The sequence below is a fragment of the Phalangium opilio genome, unplaced genomic scaffold (genome assembly GCF_054372755.1).
Source record: "Phalangium opilio isolate 3A_F unplaced genomic scaffold, DU_Popi_V2 ptg000017l_1, whole genome shotgun sequence".
Lineage (NCBI taxonomy): Eukaryota > Metazoa > Arthropoda > Arachnida > Opiliones > Phalangiidae > Phalangium > Phalangium opilio.
This window is the reverse complement of record NW_028324151.1, coordinates 3,640,121-3,660,413: the sequence shown is the minus strand read 5'-3', so window position 1 is coordinate 3,660,413 and position 20,293 is coordinate 3,640,121. Positions and strand designations below refer to the sequence as shown.

The 20,293-nt window shown below is 35.4% G+C and overlaps 1 protein-coding gene across 6 annotated transcripts in view; it reads left to right on the top strand.

The window, feature by feature from the left end:
- LOC149702536 (oxysterol-binding protein-related protein 3-like) overlaps nucleotides 1-20,293 on the top strand; it is a 30,477-nt gene that overhangs the window by 368 nt on the left and 9,816 nt on the right. For 5 of the 6 annotated variants that reach the window (XM_089866389.1, XM_089866392.1, XM_089866391.1 and 2 more), the window contains exons 2-6: nucleotides 9,219-9,469; nucleotides 19,024-19,380; nucleotides 19,487-19,540; nucleotides 19,794-19,907; nucleotides 19,988-20,267. In XM_089866389.1, the coding sequence (XP_089722515.1) occupies nucleotides 9,410-9,469; nucleotides 19,024-19,380; nucleotides 19,487-19,540; nucleotides 19,794-19,907; nucleotides 19,988-20,267 (865 nt within the window). In that variant the 5' untranslated portion in view covers nucleotides 9,219-9,409. The remainder of the gene's footprint in view (nucleotides 1-9,218; nucleotides 9,470-19,023; nucleotides 19,381-19,486; nucleotides 19,541-19,793; nucleotides 19,908-19,987; nucleotides 20,268-20,293) is intronic. The other variant, XM_089866393.1, reaches the window with a different exon arrangement.

Here is a 20,293-nt window from a genome sequence, read left to right as displayed (position 1 = left end):
CTATTTTTACGTGTATGCGAACAGAAGTTAGGCTTTGCCGCATCACCTACCGCAGAGAGAACGATTAAGCGATGAATATCCGATCATGTAACTAATTACCTAATCCCTTTAATCAATTTATGCAAATTATATAAGCTAAGGAAGAGATCGGATCACTTTTAGATGATTAGGCAAGGATTCGGGGCTTGTCGTCTGTAAAGGATTACCTATTAGTGTAGCAATTTGAGACTAAAATAAAATATTTACAATTATTGTAGCAATATCCCACTTTGCGTGTAGCTACGAAACTTAGGGCAGTCTGCACGTAATTATCCCGACTATTGACCCAAACATTTGAGAGTAATAGTGTAACGAACCAGTTTAAGAATTTACTCAATCCCCTCTAGAATATTGAACTAGATTAATATAATTTTAACCACATCGTTAATTAACGAAATCTAATAACTTATACACTGCACTAAAGGTATAAAACCAAAATTTAAAACTGATGATAGTCATCTATAATGTACACTCTCTCAGTTGGGAAAATAACTCTTTCATTCCTTGAAAAATAGACTTTGAGGAACACTCTTGGGACCCTATATGATTTATTGCTACAGAAAATATTGTGGGACTAGAAAAGGCAAGACGTATACTTAATCTTTTAGGCGTAGGTAGGGACATGGTTACGTATATTTTCCGCAACAGTAAACTCTCAGCTGAGTCCAGTCTCGTAGTCGTTCGTAGCAGAGTCTTGAGAAGAGAATGCAAACTGAAGAACCCCCGCCCTTAAGAAAAATACCTTACGTACTATAGGTTCTCAAAAACCCTTCGGAGAAACTAGAACTATAGGGGTATGTCCCCATTTTTTTTCCCCCGGTGTCCTTAAACTTTTCGTCAGCTAGTATGTCACATTCATCGATCATTGAAGGGGGGTAGGGTTACAATCTTCCCAAAAATTTTCGTGCTCAAGGACTAGGCTACAATATTTCTTTTTTTTATTAATCTTTATTATTATTCGCGCGCTTTATGGAATTTCAATAAGGTTTCAATGTTATACGACGTTATATGTAGTGTATCTACGCCCACACAGTGTAATAATGTACAGTACAGTAGTGGAATTTCATGGATGAAAGTTTAACGTTTTCGAGGCGGGCACGTGATATCTCGAAAAAATGTAAAGCTAGAGTTGCTACCAACCTACTCAAATTTCGATTTATTTCGATTATCTTTTTGTCATAAAACCCATATGGAGGTTAAGGGGTTTTTTTCTGTCCATACCATTTTTTGGTCATATCGAGAGTTAACTGAAGCAATAACTACGTTCTTTTCTTATACAATCTTGGTTCAAAGTTCATTATTAGAAGTTAAGAAAGTATTTCTGATTTTGCGCCAATTTTGATGTCGTTTTTGGCGCTTTTTTCATGATGTACGCGGGAAAAATATGTTTGCCAAATTTGCATACCAGCATTTCTCTATCGTTTCTAATTTAATTTTCTTGGCCCAGATTTAAAAGCGTTAAATATAAAATTGGGTTTTTATAGATAGTGGGCGTTGACAGTCATTTGTGACGTGTGCAATTCAAGACGGAATTAAGCTTATAGTTGTGTTCTGTTCAGTTATATCATTCAGTTCAAAACCTGCATTAGATTATCTAATAAAAAATTACTGGCAACCGTGAAGCGCATGCGCTGTTAAAGTTATGAAACGGGGGGGGGGGATTTTTCTAGCCCTTTTAGCGCATGCACATTATCTACTACAAGTTCTGAACTTCTAGCACGTGCTTTTAAAGTATCCCAACCTTCACGTTCGGTAAACGTTTGTCGTGAAAAAATCCTTTCTTGGGACTCGGGGACATAAAAGTTAAGGGTGTGGTCCCCAAATATACGGTATAACTATACATTGACTTTCACTATTCACTGGCTCCTCAAGTCGCGCCTTTTTCATGGGGGGCCCATTATATAAAAGGTATACCGACCTGGTTGGTGCTTGGGCAAAGCCATTTGAAGCTGGCTGCACTTTTGTCGTGTGAAAGTCGACTGACTAGACTAACAAAAAGAGAGAGAGAACCCCTTTACGCGATGGTGAAATTATTGGATACCTTTAGGGTATCTCCCCGCTTTTTCCTGGGGTTGGTTTTAAGCATCCGGATTATCTAGCTTTATAAAGTAATTTGAATAAAAAGGTGATTCCAGACTACGTGCGATATCATACGAAACTGATGAAAATTTACAGCTTTGATAAAACCCCTGTGGTACAGGGTGTTCCCGAAAGGTCTATTAGAAATTAAGGGGGATGTCTGCTACGAAAATTGGGCCTGCCTTTGAGTGTAGGGCGGACATTTTATGAGGGTTTCCTCTATGGGAAAATAGCATTGGTGACGTAGCCATTACCCCCTCTGAAATAGCTCTATAGAATCAGGGACGGTATACTAAAGCCGTGTTCACACTATAGAGACTCTAAAACTATTTATTAAACTTTGTTGTAATATTAAGTACATTTTTCTAAATAATAAATTAATTTCTCTCTTTAAATTTTATCTATCCAGTTTAGAACAAAAATTTTCATTCCTACCTTTTCTAAACCTTTCAGAATTAATATAAGAGTGTGAACACGACTCTAACCTCGGCCAATAACTCTCTGTTTGCAAAAATAAGTGTTTAAAAATTAACGTAGACTTCCCCATAGGGTCCGTTATTGACCTTCCCCTTTTAAATAACAAGCCTTAATAGAAGGAAAACTGTATTTTAAATAATAAATTGGGTCATTTTGCGGCGAGAGAAAATTTTGGTGAAAGTTTGGTTTTATTTCTTTTGGGGGGAAAAAAGAAAAATAAGAAATAAAAAGGCCGACGGTGTAAAGTTTCATATCCAATTTATGGGCGGCGAATTGTGACTCGTAACAGTTTTTTTCTTCCCGCCTTATTGCCCTCGTGTGACCCTAATGGAGTTTACCACTGATAGGCTTATGGGTTAATCTTGTTACCATCGAAAAATCTCTACCAAAACTCAGAACCCACTAAAGTTAACTTGTCGCGCCTTGAAAATAAGCTTCCATTACATTTCCAGGTGCAGAAGTATATAATAATTCTCTTCGAGAGAAGTGTACCAACCACAAAGTGGGCGGAGTAATTGTAACATGATTCTTCCCAACATCGTTTTACATTTATTATAGCAAGGTTACTAAACCGAATCACATACGCGAAAAATAGCTCCCCCCATCTTTACTCTATTAGCGCTGCTTAATTATTTGCCAAGGCGCATGCGCTTGTGAGTTTTGTCCCTCCACGTCAAGACAATCAAGGTTTGTGCAGGGTTGATTGCTGAGGATTTAGTAAATACCAAACAGTTATAGAATTCACCCTAGCACGGAGCGATGCCCATCTGAAGTTTGATGAGTAAGGATCCCTCGCCTGGGAAGAATCATGTTACACAACTGAAGTATTAAGAGGTTACCGAGTGTCACACTTCTTCTATTATCCCCTTCTGCTTGGAGTAAATATGATTACGTTCAACAGAGTTCACCGTTGAGTAGCGCTGAGCCATCGGTGTTTGTTTTTTCCCATACTATAATATAATATAATAAACAATGCTCAGTTTGCCTTATATACTCCACACTTTTTATTTGTATTCTGCAGTCCCACAATGCCTCGCGAGAATTGAATATACTTAAATCAAAATATAAATAATGTAATTTAATATCTTCTTGTTAATCAGCTTTTGCTCAAAACAAGAGGGGTTAAAAGGCGTTTGTTTTGGAAGATAAGGCTATATTTGATTGGCAATAATTAAGCCTAATTACTAGATGCTTTCAAATATCTAAGTGGCCGGAACGTTGGGTTCTTAGTTTATGAATTGAGTCAGGGATATGAAGGGGATTCGGGGGTGTTTAGGTTTTAATGGATATGGAAAGGGGGGGGGACAGTGAGAGAGAGTTGAGTTTGCCTCTTCCACGTGAGAAGCGTTGCAATAAGGATCCCTGATGACGCAAAGATGAAAATCGACCGGAGAATTCGCATTCCATTTCGAATTTATTTTTAGTTTGTTTTAGCCGTGGTATATCCCGTGGTGGTTTTAGGGTATTTGCTTAGTGGTGCAGTTTTCAGTCTTCGGTCACATTTTATTTGAGTTGTACATATATATACATATATATATATACATATATATATATACATATATATATTTTAAAACTGTAGTTTGTTCTTTTATACGTCGTCATTCATTCAAATCCAAATTTTTTTTATGGGAAGAATTTCGTATTTGTGAAAGTTTTAATATCAAATTCGGAAAATTTGGAATTAAAAGCGATGTTGTAATATCTTCAAAGTTTAAACTATTTTATAGAGCGGTTAAGCAACTAATCCTTTAGTTTGAATTTTGTAAAAGATTTGGGTGAGTTAAGTCTAATATGAAAATAAATTGAAAAGCACGTGGAAAATTGTTATCGCGCCAAATTTGAGGGATTATGCACGTGGACTGTTTTACGCGCCAAATTTGAGAGATCAAGCACGTGGAATTTTTTACGCGCCAAACTCTATAGATCAAGCACGTGGAGTCTTCTCGCGCTTTAAATTTGAAGAAGCGTTTACACCAGACACTTTGGAACCATTTTAAAACTTGGGGCTAATAATTGCATTTTCTCACGAAAGATGTCTATTTTTAACTGCAAAATGCAAATTATTCCATTTCGACCTTTCCAAAAACGGTTGAAAACTGTTTCAAAATATCTCACGCATAAACGAGGCGGCTGTCCAGAGATCGCTAAAAGTTTTCGTATAGATTACACTCTTTAAATAACAAAATTACCATTTTTTTTCGTCTGGCAAAAATAATGTTTTGAAAATTCGATAACATCCCCCTTTTTCTCTGGTCATAAAAACGTCTAGTCGGTAGTTTTTAAGACGTCAATATGTCGCTTTATTTTTCGGTCCAGAAATTTCCTTGTTCCTTGTGCAATTAAATAAAGGTAATTCTTTCACTTAAGCGAAAGCGTTATTTTATTTTTTTTTTTTTTTTTCAAAATTTTCAAGAACGTTTTAAGTTGGTAATAATAATAATATTAGAAACATTGCCTAACGTATAATAAAAAGAACCGTTTTTATCTCTGTCTTCTGTACATTAAAAGTTAATTACTTTTAATTCAAAATTTATCCTCGTTGAGTCCAAAAAGTATTCAATGCCATTTTAAAGGGAAAGTGGACTCAATAATTTATTTCGTCACGTACGACTGGGTCTGTAATGATAGTGGAAGTGTCATTGAGATCAAAGCGTGTAAGAAACCCGTAGAATTCGGAAATAGGACGGGTTTTAATGCATCGGGGAAAGTTTTTGGAAGTCTTAGGTCAGGGAAGTCGTGCTTAAAATAGATCGGAGAATTCGGTCGAAGGATTTTTAAAGGGTCATAATTTGGAAGTAGATCTTTAAAACTTGGAAGTAAGTTTTTAAAACCCCATAATTCGGAAGTAAGTTTTTAAAACCCCATAATTCGGAAGTAAGTTTTTAAAACCCCATAATTCGGAAGTAAGTTTTTAAAACCCCATAATTCGGAAGTAAGTTTTTAAAACCCCATAATTCGGAAGTAAGTTTTTAAAACCCCATAATTCGGAAGTAAATTTTTAAAACCCCATAATTCGAAAGTAAATTTTTAAAACCCCGTAAAATAATTCGGAAGTAAGTTTTTAAAACCCCGTAAAATAATTCGGAAGTAAGTTTTTAAAACCCCGTAAAATAATTCGGAAGTAAGTTTTTAAAACCCCGTAAAATAATTCGGAAGTAAGTTTTTAAAACCCCGTAAAATAATTCGGAAGTAAGTTTTTAAAACCCCGTAAAATAATTCGGAAGTAACTTTTTAAAACCCCTTAAAATAATTCGGAAGTTACTTTTTAAAACCCCATAAAGTAATTCGGAAGTAAATTTTTAAAACCCCATAAAGTAATTCGGAAGTAAATTTTTAAAACCCCATAAAGTAATTCGGAAGTAAATTTTTAAAACCCCATAAAATTCGGAAGTAGCCTTTAGAATTCAACCCAGTAAACATAAAACATAATCACCACCACCATTTATCTTCCCTTTAAATTACTGCTGGCGTTTTTACAAACCTTTAATTTAACTTGTAAGTTTGTATAAAAACATAATTAACTTCCTCTTAATCCAAAAGTTTTTCCTAAAATCATTTTAATTCACGAATAAAATTGTAAATGTAAACTCACTTAACACAGACGGCCATGCAGGGACAGGGTTGTATACTTAAAAATTAAATCAGGGAAAATATTTTCGCCTCAAACTTTGGAATACAGTATTTTTTTATATATTCCATCCCTTCACTCAAATCCCATACATACCTGGAGTAACCTGCAAGGTGAAAAACAGGAAAAAAAAGTAAACCAGAAGTAACAGCTTTTCACGCTTTGACCATAACTGGAAAGAAGAGTGAGAGGAGATAGTTGCTATGGTGATAGGAATAACTCTCTTGGGCGAATTGATGCTGCCATAGCTCTCTCGGCTTTTCTACCTACTTCCTCCACTTTCCGGTAGGGGTCGAGTATAGGTTAGGTGGTTATTTTGCTGTTGGTGCTTTGGAAACTCTTAAATCACCCTCTAGGAAAGTTTTTTTTTTATATTTTTTACTCCCTTCAGCAGATTATTTTCTACCTTGCAATTTTCTCTCTTTTTTTTTTTAACCCCACGTCCGTTAAGAGTTTCTAGTTTAGACTCTAGAGAGGGATGCCATCATAGTGACCTTTCGATAACAAATCATTCGATTCAGTTCGATTCGGATTTTATCAAGGATATATACAGGGTGTTTCTGATATAAGTCTGATAAATTAAAGGAGGTGAATTGAATTCTTTGGGAAATCGATTTTGACTATAGAAAATGTATTATAACTTCTATCTCCATTTTTGTTGGCCACAAGGGACACTGTTTTTGAGTTATGATTTTATTTAGGTGTTTTAGGGATGACCCCCTAATTAAATTATATATATAATAATTGTCTCAATCAGTTTCTTAATTAATTAATTAAATTTAAGGGGTTATCTGTAAAATACTCTAAACATAAAAATATGTGGAATTTAAGGTCCAGTGTATTGCAAAGTCCGGGACCTCTATATCTATATAGACCTAATTTAATATCTTTTGTTTTTATGTTGTATAATAGATAACTCGGGGTATTTTTGGATCTGATTATTTTAGTAATCTACCTGAAGTGAGATATAATCACGTCACAAGTATTTATTCATATAAATATAAGTTGTTTATAAGTCAAAACACTATGGAAAAGCCAGAGGGTAATTATTGTTATTTATTTACCTGCGGTATTTAAATTTTTTGTTTCATCCTCTCTTTACGCCATACATTGTTATTATTGTTATACGAGAAAATTAAATTTTTGCTACTTAGATAATGAAGACTCTTCACAAGCAAATTAGTAGCTCTTTATTTAACCATAACGTTACACTTTAAGACCCCTCTCACCCTCGTTAGCTCATAATTAATTAAGTTAATTAATTAACTCGCTTCTTCATCGTTAAATATAACCGCGGAAGAAATTAATTATAAGGGGTTTCAACGTTTCCACTATGTCCTTGTAAACGCAATAAAATCTGAAGTTTTTGGAGCAAAAATGTCGTTGTTTTGAAATTTCAAAATAAATTAAAATTTTTGGTTTTAAACAAAAATGTTCGGAACATTTTTTTAAATGAATAATTGACCTTCTGTTTTTGATCTTTTAGACTTAACCAAAGAAAGGTGGTGTAGAGGTTTTTCAATTTTTTTTTTTATTTTGTTCTTCCAATTTTCTGTTTTGTAATTAAGGAGTGTTCCCAGTTTTTAATTAAATTTTCACTAATTAACCATCTTTTCTGGTGCTGCTTTTCTAATTTTATCGATTAGGACTAAGCCACTCACTCACACTAGCTTCTTCCTTGAAGTCTCTGAATTTTAATGTATGCTCAGCTTATCTTTTAATCGCAAGATCGCGTGTTTTTGATATACTTTGTAGAGGTCGCGTTCGCACTTAATCCATAGCCTTACAACTTAAGATAACTATACGTATAAATAAGTTACATATGGCTATTTAAATTTTATACCCAAGATGAGAAGGAGAGCATGCCTGGGTCAATATTTTAATACCGACAAGGCTTAACGTTAAACCCAAATATATGTAAAATTACTAGAATCAGAAGGGTATAATAGAAGAAGGATGACACTCTGTATCCTCTTAATACTTTAGTTTTGTAAAGGCTCACATTCCTCTATGTTTGCTCTCCTACTCATCAAACTTCAGATGGGTGTCATCCCACCGTGATAGGGTGAATTCTGTAACTGCTTGGTATTTACTAAATCCTCAGCAATCAACCAGGCACAAACCTTGATTGTCTTGACGTAGGACAAAAATCTGCACAAGCGCATGCGCCTTGGCAAATAGTTAAGCCGCGCTAATAGAGTAATGATAAGAGAACTATTAATCGCGATGTGATTCGGTTATAACCTTGCTATTAATAAATGTTTAAATGATGTTGGGGAGAATCATGTTGCAATTACTCCGCCCGTTTTGTGGTTGGCACACTTCTCTGGAAGATAAGTATTTTATACTTCTGATAACGCATAGTATAGGTATGAACGAATATCTCGTTATATATTGCACCTGTTTCAATATACAGTCTAACCTTGAATCGCGACTTATAGTATATAGAGAATTGTTTTAAGACATCTACCACAACCACGCCATATGTTATTTCTAAAACACTGGAATTATTTTTGCTGAGTATATACAGTCGTATCCGAGCTAGCCCGAGGCATAGATATTTGTTCGTTCAAAGATAATAGACGGTTTGATGCATGAGATATGCATAGCTCAAGGCTTCCTTGATTGTTTTAGTAGTTAATGAAAATATACGATGGTGAATTAATGTTAGAATAATTTATCTAGTATGTCCAGTGAAATAGAACCAATATTGATTGCCCTGAAAGAATTTTGAAACATTTTCCACTCTCCTAAAACGTTTCCATCGTAAGTTGTTTTTATGGGGTCAAAGGTTATATTACCTTTATTGCACTTGCAATTTAATGATCTAGAAATAGTTGTTGATATTTTTGGCAGTTTTAGGTTAGCAAACTATTTTTTTTTGCAAATTTTTTTGATTTATTTTAACCAATAATTTAATTAGCTCTACACTAAATGATTTTGTTGCTAACAATCGCACGTCTCTTTTTTCTTTTTTTCCCCGTTTTTTTGCCAGATTTTTTAAAATAAACTCAGAAAAAAATACCCAGAAATAATTTTAAAAATGGGTATGATGACGTCGGACACTACTTATGCATGACACTGTCTGTATCCCTTCGCCGGAAGTTGATGATCCAAAACCATTAATTTTTGCACACGTGCACATATCTCGGATTTTAACACGCCGCGCTTACAAACATTGAACAAATGGAGGATTTGACGAGTAGAAATGTTCAAAATCCTAGTCCCACACAAAATTCCGATTCGGTAAGTTTTTAATGTTTTTTTGTGCTTGCTGTGATTTATTTATTTAATTTTTGGAGCTTTGCTATTACAGAAAAAGTATATTTTCCTATTTTGTTGATGAGATTTAATAAAACAATATCCCATTTCCGTCGTCTGCTTAACAAAATGTCCCATAATTTTTTTAAAAAAAACTAAGGGGGTCTCTGGACATTTGACCAATAAAGTTTTGATAGCTTGAATATTAAGATGCGACACTAATTTTTCTCACTCAAGTGGACAATGTCTATAAATTTTGCAGTCACTGGACACATGTCCTGTAAGAAATTTATCTTATTTCCACCCTATAGCAGACGATACTGCAACCCCCCTCCCTTCCCCTTTTGAACAGTGTCTAAATTAGTTTTACAAGTCTAATACAAACTAATATATATTGATTGTATAGCATAATTATGACATTATATACCAGGGCGTGGTCTTTTTGTTTCAGTACAGAGTAATGGCACTCGTCTTATCTTTCAATCGGTACTATATATAGTCAAAGTTGGGAGGTGCCGTTACTCGATATAATCATTATATTACGCTGTTCCCACGTGCATTTGCCCCCCCCCCTTAATTGCATTCCCGTATCATCTAATTTATAATGCAATGAACTGATTTCCTTGGATAAAACGACTCGAGATCTAAATTATATGAAAATAGTGTAATCCCCATGTGGATTTTAGACTTCTAAGAGGATAATTAGTATCAAAATCTAATTAGTATATACTGGAATTAATATTTAATTGGAAAGCAATCGGTAGATTAATCAGATAAGCGAAAGAGAGGGGGGGGGGAATACCCGCGCAATTTCGAGTAACTTATTCAATACCAAATGTCAAATACACAACGATTATATCTAGGATTATAATTTGGCTAATTTTATGTATGCATAACCATAAGTTAATGAGGTATGTTCCTTCCATAAGTTTGTTAATCTCTGGTTACAAACTGGAGCTTGTCATGAAGTGATTGAAGTTGGTCATAGATTCAGGGTAAAGCGAAGACGCCTGGTGAGGCGCTGCTGTCAAAGGCTTAGTAATGCAGACTAAATAGGACCTAGATGGAATTTGGTCCTGCAAAATTAATTAACCACCGAGTGCAGGACTTCAATTCTCGCTTCCCTCGTTCTCGAACTAGTTATCTAGAGCTGTATGTCTCTTCTGTAGCATTACGAAGTATAGGAAGTGTCATACTTATCTTATACATATCTTATAAACTTATGTATGTTGATATTAACCCAACGAATCATAAAAATAAACATGAACAACCAAAAAAAAACACTTATAATATAAATAAAAATATATACAAATTTAACAGCTTAACCTAAAAATACCTTCCTTTTTCCACTCAGCGCTTATGTCTGGCCCTGCCGTCTACGAAACAGCAACTACAAATCCCCCCCCCCCTTTCCCTATCTGTATCAAATAAAGATAATGATAAAACTTTCCACAATGTCTAGCCAAAAAGCAAAAACAAAATTTACCACCACCTTTTTTATTTATTTTTATTGTTTTTATTTATTACGACGAGCATTCTGTATATTACGCTTTTACAACTGTACTTATTTCCACTCCGTGTCTCTTGAAAAAGTTTAATATTAATATTTTTACGCTTCATTGAAATGGAAATTCCGAAACTGTCCTTTTCAAAAACTCTTCAATATGTTTAAAGCTGACGTTCATTCGAACTTTTTATCTTCTTTTCTTCGGAGAAAGCAACCGCACGTTACATTAATTTCCGTTTAAAAGTCACGTTTTTCCTCTTTCTCTCTATCTCTCTCCCTCCCTCCCCTCTCTCTCTCTCTCTCTCTCTCTCTCTCTCTCGGAATGAATTTAACAGAAATCAGAAAATGAACATAAAAGACGTAGACGACTACTGAATGAATGTAGGGTAGCAGTACATTGAAATTAAAAGTGATTTTTGCGCGCCCCCTTTTCGTTGTCGTCGTGGTTTCTAAAACGGTTAATCTGATGGCGCAATTTTATGGTGTAGTTCGCACTTTTGACCCGAAGTTTTATATGTATACAGGGTGTTTCTGATAAGTCTGCAGCCATAAATTAATGGGAAATCGATTTTGACCATAATGTAACTTCTATCTATCTCCATTTTTACCACAAGGGACACGATTTCCCAAAGAACATACCCCTTTTATCAGAAACACCCTGTATATAACCAGAAGCGCATGACATACGAAGTGATTTTCTAGACTCTTTGGTAGACCCGTCTCATACGGAAAGATTTTTATTTGAGTCGGCACTAGCCACCTAAGGGGGATACTGACAAGAACTGCATCGATTTATTAGGGTTGCCGTCTGGCGAGAATAAGGGGAACTATTTCTAGACGGTGATATATGCGTACGCACCTACAAAATCCACCCGAACCCCACCCGCTTGGATTTCTCGGCGCGAGAGGAAAAATAAAGTTGAAAAGGGGGCTGACATTCCCCCCCCCTTGATGGTAAAAGCTTTCCGTATAAGACGGCCGCTATGTTATGCATAATAGAAAATCACTTCGTATGTCATGCGCTTCTGATATAACGTAAGTTTAATATACTTCCGCTAAAGGTATCAGCGATATCTCAAAATGAACAAGATGGCCCATAATAAAACCATACCGATTGAATTCATTTTAACTCATTTAATTTTGATAGAATTTTTACACATTTAAATTGTAATTAATTAAATTAATTTTGAGAGAATTATTAAATATTTTTATTGCAATTATATGGTGAAAACTAACCTTACTTCAATTGATCTAATACCCAGTCCCATAAGTCAATTTTTAAATACTCTAAAACACAATTGGCGAAATCAAAATAACGAAACCGAAAACTACCACCACCAACAACGACAACAACAACGCCTTGAGTCAAACTAATAGCCACCACCATCGTTGTATTTACGGCGTGGCTAAAAAATGTAATCGAATATTTTTTTTATTACGGCATTTTCACATCTATGGCCTAGTCTCGCTTCCGGCCGGTGCATGGCGGCGACTAAGTCCACCTTCCCAGCAGCCAGCCAGCACCTGTCCTGATGGCGTTTTTCAAAAGCCGCTTACGGCAGCTTACCAAGCGAAAAATTTCTAACGTTTATCTTATTTTTTATATATAAAGAAAAAAAAAAGAAAATCCTCGCATTCGACTTTCGCCGGGCGCCCTTATGTTACAGCTATGCTCCAACCGTTACCTTGGCGACAATCCAAATGTCCAAACGAGCTTTCTTTATGGTCCAAAATTCATTCGGAATATGCTCAATGTACCATAGTTTACGCTGTTTCAATACCCTTAATGATTACTATACAATATTTAGCTTTGTACCTAATGCAAACTCGGATTGGTATAGATTAGTACACTTTCTCCGTCACAGATTTTTGATGATGCACGTGCCGTTCTCTTACGGAATTATCTTTGTAATATCGAGACTGCACGGACTACTTTTTTCCCATGACGTTTTAACGTAACATATCCTTACACCGTTCCTTTTCTCTTAATGAATTTTACAACTGAAAATTTGGCTATATACTGACATCCTCGTGAAACAAATAACTATAGTGGCACTTGGCCGCATTGACAATCGTTTTCTTAATGGAAAAATAACATTTAGTGCCATTTGAATGTAAGCTCGCGCGCGCTGGGTATCTTAACGCAAAATTCCATTAGTTTTTACTGATTGTTTTCTTATATACGAAATGAGAGCGTTAACGTTGTTAGTAAGGCAGTAGGTTTTCGTACAACGTGACTTCTTAAACTCCTACGCACCATATTGGCGGCATACACTTCAAAGTTGAATTACGAAGAGAAGGAAGTGAAGTTGGATAACATTTTATTTATTTATTTTTTTTTGGTTCATTTATTTTCCTTCAAAATATTTAGACAAATTAAATTTCCTTGGGCATATGATAAGTGTACTAAAGGGAGCCCAGCGTTCCTATTAAATCCTATATTTTTAAACCTGTCCTATATTATCCTATAAGTTCATAAAAGGTCCTATTTATAACTTATAGTCGAAGTTTAACATCAAAATTGAATTAACCCTTTTATTGAGATCCAATTCGACTAGACACCGAAATTGCGGAGCTCGCATTATATTTTAATATTTCAAAGTAAAATCCAATTTGAATTGAAAATCATTTTATAACTTGCGACGTACAGATTTTCAGATAGTCTTGTGTTTGTGCATCCATGGAATTATTTGTCTAATACAACTTATTTTCAGAAATTGCCGGGCACGATTCGGGGTGTATATAAAAATAATCTATTGACTTTTTAAAGTGCTTTTAACCTGGGGGCAGCAAATATTATTTCAAAACAACTACGCCATAAAAAAATGTTTGATTTGAAGAGAAAGTTCTTATACTAGGCCTAATTGCGAAGCCCTTTTTATCTCCGTTTTATTTTCATTTTGAATTAAAAAAGAAATAAAAGAAGCCAAGGCTTGTTTGATTATTTATTGCGCTCTTTTAAGACCTAAGGGGTTTTAACATGTACCCCATTTCATTAAAGAAGATTGGGGTATATGTTTGAAAATAAACTTTAATTTTAAACCTTTTAAAGTAACTGTTTACACCGCCGACTGAAAAGTTTCAAAGAAGAAACTCTTTAGATTGTCAAAGATGTGACACTAAATTTTCTTTTACGTCATTCATCAAATGATTGATTTATTGAACACACAAATTTAGTTAATAGGGGTAAGCCTAACCTATAGGGGTTTTCCTTAGCATTGATTTTCCATAGTACGCCTGTAGAAATGTTTCGCCCGCTACACACCAGTGTTCCAAGGTAAAGCCAACTTACAGGGGCATACGTTTTTTTCCTTTTGAGCGTTAATTTATTAAAATTAATGTATCTCGTAGTAATTACACCCGAACCATAATAATTATAATTAATAAACGTAATTATCTAATTGATTAAGGGCCATCTGTATGATGTTTTACTTTACCTCTACATCAAAACAGTTCTGTTTTATATATTATATAGGTGGATATTTTTCAATACAGATGATAGTCTAGTACCATAAGTTCGTAAGATATGTTCCTTCTATAAGTTTGTCACTGGTAACTTAGAAACTGGAGCTTGTCGTGAAGTGATTGAAGTAGGTCATAGATTCGAGGTAAACCGAGGCCTGGTCAGGCTCTGTCAAAGGCTTAGTAATGCAGACTAAATAGGGCCTAGATGGAAGTCCTGCAAAATTAATTAACCACCGTGTGTAGGACTTTAATTCTCGCTTCCGTCGTTCTCGAACTAGTTATCTCGAGTTGTAAGTCTCTCAGTAGCATTATGGAAAGGAACATTTCTTATAAACTTATGCTAGTACTGAAATTATTTATAGACTTGTACAAAAAATCAATGAGGAACTTACTAAAGGGAATTATTTCGTGAGAGAAACTCGGAAGTTCAGTAAACTCTATGGGAAGCTGTTTTTTATTATTAAATTTAAAACATCTATTACGTAACACTTTAAAGTTAAGTGTCATTGACAGTAATTATGCAAAAGACATGTAGAGAATATACTGGGTTTTTTCTCTTCTCTGTTGGTACGTTAGGCTTAGCGCGGCTCCCCTTTGAGTTCTGTTTAGCTAGTCTGAACAAATTTTGGCTCCACGTTTAATTAGAGATACCCCATTCCCTTTTTATAAACCCAGAAAATGTTCTTACGGTTACGTTTAATGAAGAGAAAGGCAGGGTAGGGTAAAATACAATATATCAGTTGTATATTTTACGCTGTTAACCTTTTAACCGCGTACAAAAACGATGTAATGTGCATTCTCGCTCCAGTTGGTTTTTTTTTTCACATTTTCTTTTTGTAAATCTTGCCAAGTTTCCCGGTGAAACATACTCCATTTTATTTCAAGGCGAGGTGTAACGGAAAATGACTAATTAAAAGACTTCGCGAAGTAATTTCGTTGAGGTCGTGTGTCGATTTCTGTCTTCAACTTCGTTCTCGTGTCTGGGAAACGCGCTTTTGTTGTGACCCTGTGACCTTTCCCCCCTGATGCGGGATAACCCTGGATATTACTTCAACAGTTAATTAATGTCTTAGTTAAGTTTCGTTTATAGTTTTAAATCAATTTAGTGTTAATTTTAACCCTGAATTACATTTTAATAAATAGTTATCTCAATAATTTTTAGCGTTTATTTTTTTTAAGTTCTTTGCCGCCATCTTTTTTCGCGCTTTGTGACCCTCTGACCTTTTATCAATGATTGGGACATTCAGTTTCGTTTATTTTATAGTTTTAAATAATTTTAGGGTTAAGTTTAACCCTAATTTCAATTTAATGAATACTTAACTGGAAAATTTTTGGCGCCACTTTTTCGCGCCATTATACACGTGAAAACGCGCTTTGTGACCCTGTGACCTTTTATCAATGCCCAGGACATTATAATACGCTTTAGTCTCATTTATTTTATAATTTTAGGGTTATGTTTAACTCTATTTTCAATTTAAGGAACAGTTAACTTACCTCGATTTCGTTTTTTCGCGGGTTTTCTTAGTAGTTATTTGCCGCCAATTTTTCGCGCCATAATACACGGGTACGTAACTATCATTTTGGAGTGTTACCAAATATCAAAGACAATGTTGGCTGCTAATATCTGCTATGTTACGGAGAACCGTAACGTGCCTCGCACTGTTTATAAGTCGAGTTTTCCGCTCGTGTAAAAGGCCCGCACCTGCACCTTCGTCTAGGAATAAGAATTTTCTCGCTGGTTCTTTTATAAAGGTAATATTATAACTATAAGAAAATAAATTCTAACCCTCGTTTTCCCCAAACCATTATTATGATTACTACCATATTCTTATCACGCGTAACTCGCTGTTTTTTCTTTTTAGTTTTTTGGGGGTAAAAATTGAGTATAACAGAGTCATAGGTCTCTACTTTCTACCAAGGGTTATGATATAGTTTAAGAAGTTGATAAAACTTAAGTTATAAATATTTTACGACAAAATGACTCCTTAAAAACTTAGCTTATACATAGTTCTCAGACTACGAGGATTCATACCATTTACACAAGGAGAATAGACTCGCTGGTGGAGTCGAAAGCCATGTCTCCTTGTGTAAATGGTATGACTCCTAGTCTGTAAACTATCTATTTGATAAACTAAAAAAAATATACAGGGTGTTTCTGATAAGTCTAAGGGGGATGTTCTTTGGGAAAATCAATTTTCGAGTCGAAAATGTAACTCCAACTTTTGAATAGGATATATTTGTTGTTTATAGATAAACGACTTTGTATGTGCATTGTGTAAAGAAGGATAATAATAGTTAGTATAGTTATAATATTTACGTTGTACGTCATCACGACGTTTTAGTAACTTATCTGGACCGTCATTTTCCAATATGTCCGTGAATTAATAAAGAAAAACTTAATATCTATCAAATTATCTTCAAAACTACTTTTTAAGGGGGTTCTGGAGATACACGAATCATCATCAGAGATCGAGTAGCAGATTTCTCAAATACATATCTATATCTATATATATAATGGTCTTCCACGGGACCAGCTCCCTCGATGCCCAAAACGTGATAGCAGACTTTGAAAATCGATAAACAGTCATCTTTATGGTCTGTAGCAACGAAACCAATAAATTTAGGGTACTACATACTCGAGTATTATAAGATTGGAAGGAAGAACATCTTTATATCGATAACTATGAAATATTTTGTGTACAATATTCCCCTATCTTGGATGGGTGCCCTTAGCAATGCATTAAATCATTTGATAACTCTGGTGTTACTCTACTTTTGATATATAATGTGTGTAGGGGTTAAATTTTACACCAATCGTGGGCTGTTTTCGATGCTGGCTGGGGCTATGCGGTATTTTAGACCTTTCCTGCTCAGAGTATAGAATGGTTTCCCTCTTTTGAGGTCCTTGGGTTTATACTTCTTCATAAGTGATTTGGTCATTATTTAATATTAATTCAACCCAGTTTTTTCTTACCCCTTTTTCTCAACTAATGTCCCCCCTCCTTGGAGCGACTGCTTGCCTGCTCCATTACGCCCACACGCAGTAACTTAAGTAACAATTCGAGTTGAATTCGAATATATATATGCGTGCCGCTCGACGTTCTTCTGTTTCGTTTTTAGCATCTATTATTCCATTCTACATATGTATATCCTAAGCCTTTGTTATAGGTGTTTGAAACGGCACCCCCTAAAATGTGTACCTAACCTAAGGGACCAACCAGACTTTTCTAGGTGACTAGCTATTGGCTATTGGCTAGTCCCTGTATGGTCTTTAGGAATGGAGGTTGAGACGTATACGTTTCTTTGAAAATGTGGGCCACAGACCTTGCCACTTCGCCGTGGTAATTGTCTTATATTGACCATCCCAGAATAAAGAACAAGGTTTCTTTGATTACTACACCGATTTTTGGATTTTCTGCAATTGCGTTTTGCCACTTTTACGCGAGTTAAGTTTGGTCACGGTGCACAGTGAAATTTAGGAGTGTTTGTTGACGTTGGTTTTAAGTTGCGCGTTTTTAAACAACAATTACTTCAAAATGACGTGCATCTTTCCTGGGTGTAAGATTCACAAGATGCCTTTTAAAGTTAAAATGGTAAAAAACTTTAATTGTTTTTATTCTAGTTTTTTTAATGATTGAATCGACTGGAAAATTTTCTATTTTTGGGTCAGAATTTTTAATACTATTTTTTGTTAATAAATCACGGAGGAGTGAAGTGAAACGTGACTGTTTCTGTCTACCAAACTTTCCCTGGTGTTTTATTTTTTTTTTTTTCGTGTACAGCCCTTAATATTGATTTACAAGTGAATCGATATGTATTTATTTTTCTTTAAAAGGTTGTGTTTATTTTGGCATCTGCATTGTTATTTAGTCTGAGGATTTATTTACTTACTTACTAGAGTTCTTTCTTTATAAATTTGATTCTTTTAATGGGGGGAGAATTTCTAGGACGGTAGTGGTGCCATTGTAATAATGATAAATTATTTTTATAATATCATCAAACGTTGGTCTGTAGGTCTACGCGCTTTTGATATCAGCTTTTTCTCTTTTTCACTTGTATTCCACGAGATTACTTTGGTACCACCGTTATCCTAATACATCTCACACTATTCTTTAAGGCAGCTTATAGTTTGAAAGGGTTTTGCGGAAGTTTTTGATTTGAAAAATACATAATAATAATTTGTATAGTTGCGATAATACAACTTAACTTTTGACTGGTACAAAAGGTGGGTGGTATAGAAGCCGTTCATTATTTTAGTCTAAAGTTACATTGATACTCGTTCTGTTTTAAATAAAGTTCTAAACACAATTTGATTGATGTTTTCGGAAGTTTTATTCACTGATTTTGAAAACCTTACAATAAAGTCTTTTCTTCTTTTAATCATTTTTCGACCTATTTAATGTTGATAGAAAAATATCAATCCCCGCAGTTTTATTTTATTCAAACGTTTTAGTAAAGTAAACAAGTCGCGTTTCCCTGTACTCGCTTTTGCTCATATCAAGAAGTGTCTGGTTGCTATTAGAGCAAGGGTTAATCTGATTGGATTCTCGACTGTTTATCCTTAAAGGATGCGAGTGTGGGTACCAGTTTGTCTCAGGAATCAAACCGTCCGGAAGGTCGGCCAGCTCACACCCGTTCAGATCTTAGCTTGGCCTTGTCGCGTACTAACGGCCCGGCCACCGCCACAGTAACCCCGATGGGGGGCAATGGCCCCCTGGTCGTGCCCACTTCGACCGGTGGCGATCTAAAGGCCGAATCGGAAAAATCAGCCGCCACAAGTCGTGGAAATAAAAAACAACATCGTGGAAGCGAATGGGAGATACTGGAAGGACTAAGGGATGGACAACGATGCGAGGTCAAACCGGAAAAGCTAGAAGGATACTTACTGAAACGCCGGAAATGGCCCTTGAAAGGATGGCATAAGGTAAAGTGTCGCGAGGCTTCGAGTGTCTCGCTGCCCTTCCCCTTTTGTCGCGACATCAATAATTTAATATAACGACTGTTTACTTATTCTCTTGTTCTTGTTCCAGAGGTATTTCTGTTTAGACAGGGGAATCTTAAATTATGCAAAATCCTCAACAGAGGTACATAGTCTCATGTGTTCTATATCTAAGTAACCGAAGTCCGTGAACTGAAGTAAAACAACCAGGGTCTCCCTTTAGAAAACCTTTCTTTTAAAGCAAAACACACCCTTCATTCTTTAGCTTAGGACTTCTGTAATCGCGACGTACTTTTACTTTACTTCCGATTATGGACTTCCGGCGTTACTGCCTGACTTTAATTAAGTTTAGGATACCTAGTCTACTACCTTTACAAATGCGTAATTTCCATTCGTAGATGGCTAGGGGCAAGTTACACGGTACGGTTGATGTTGGGCTCTCCGTTATTTCTACCAAAAGTAAAGGAAGGAGAATGGATATTGATACCGAAGAGTTTATTTACCATCTTAAAGTATTTATGATAGACTTTAGACGACGCGAATATCTTCAATCCCTAATGGTTTATTATATATCCATCCATCCTTACGAAAGGTTAAAAACACTGCCCAGTTTCAACAATGGGTTTCCCAGCTTCACCATCATAGGCTTTATAGACAACACGAGATTTCCTTCGGGACCCGAGAAGCTCCGAAGATAACGACTCCCGTTGATGACATTATGGTTACTGGATATTTACTATCCGATACGGCAGCTCGACGTAGTTCAGCTTCTAGAGACGCCTCGCGATTAGTTCGAAGTCCTATAAATAATCAACAGAATAGGGTTGCCGCTTGGATTCTTGATTCAACTGCTCTTGATCAAGGAAATCGAGGTTAGCTAAGTTTCTGTCAACTCCGC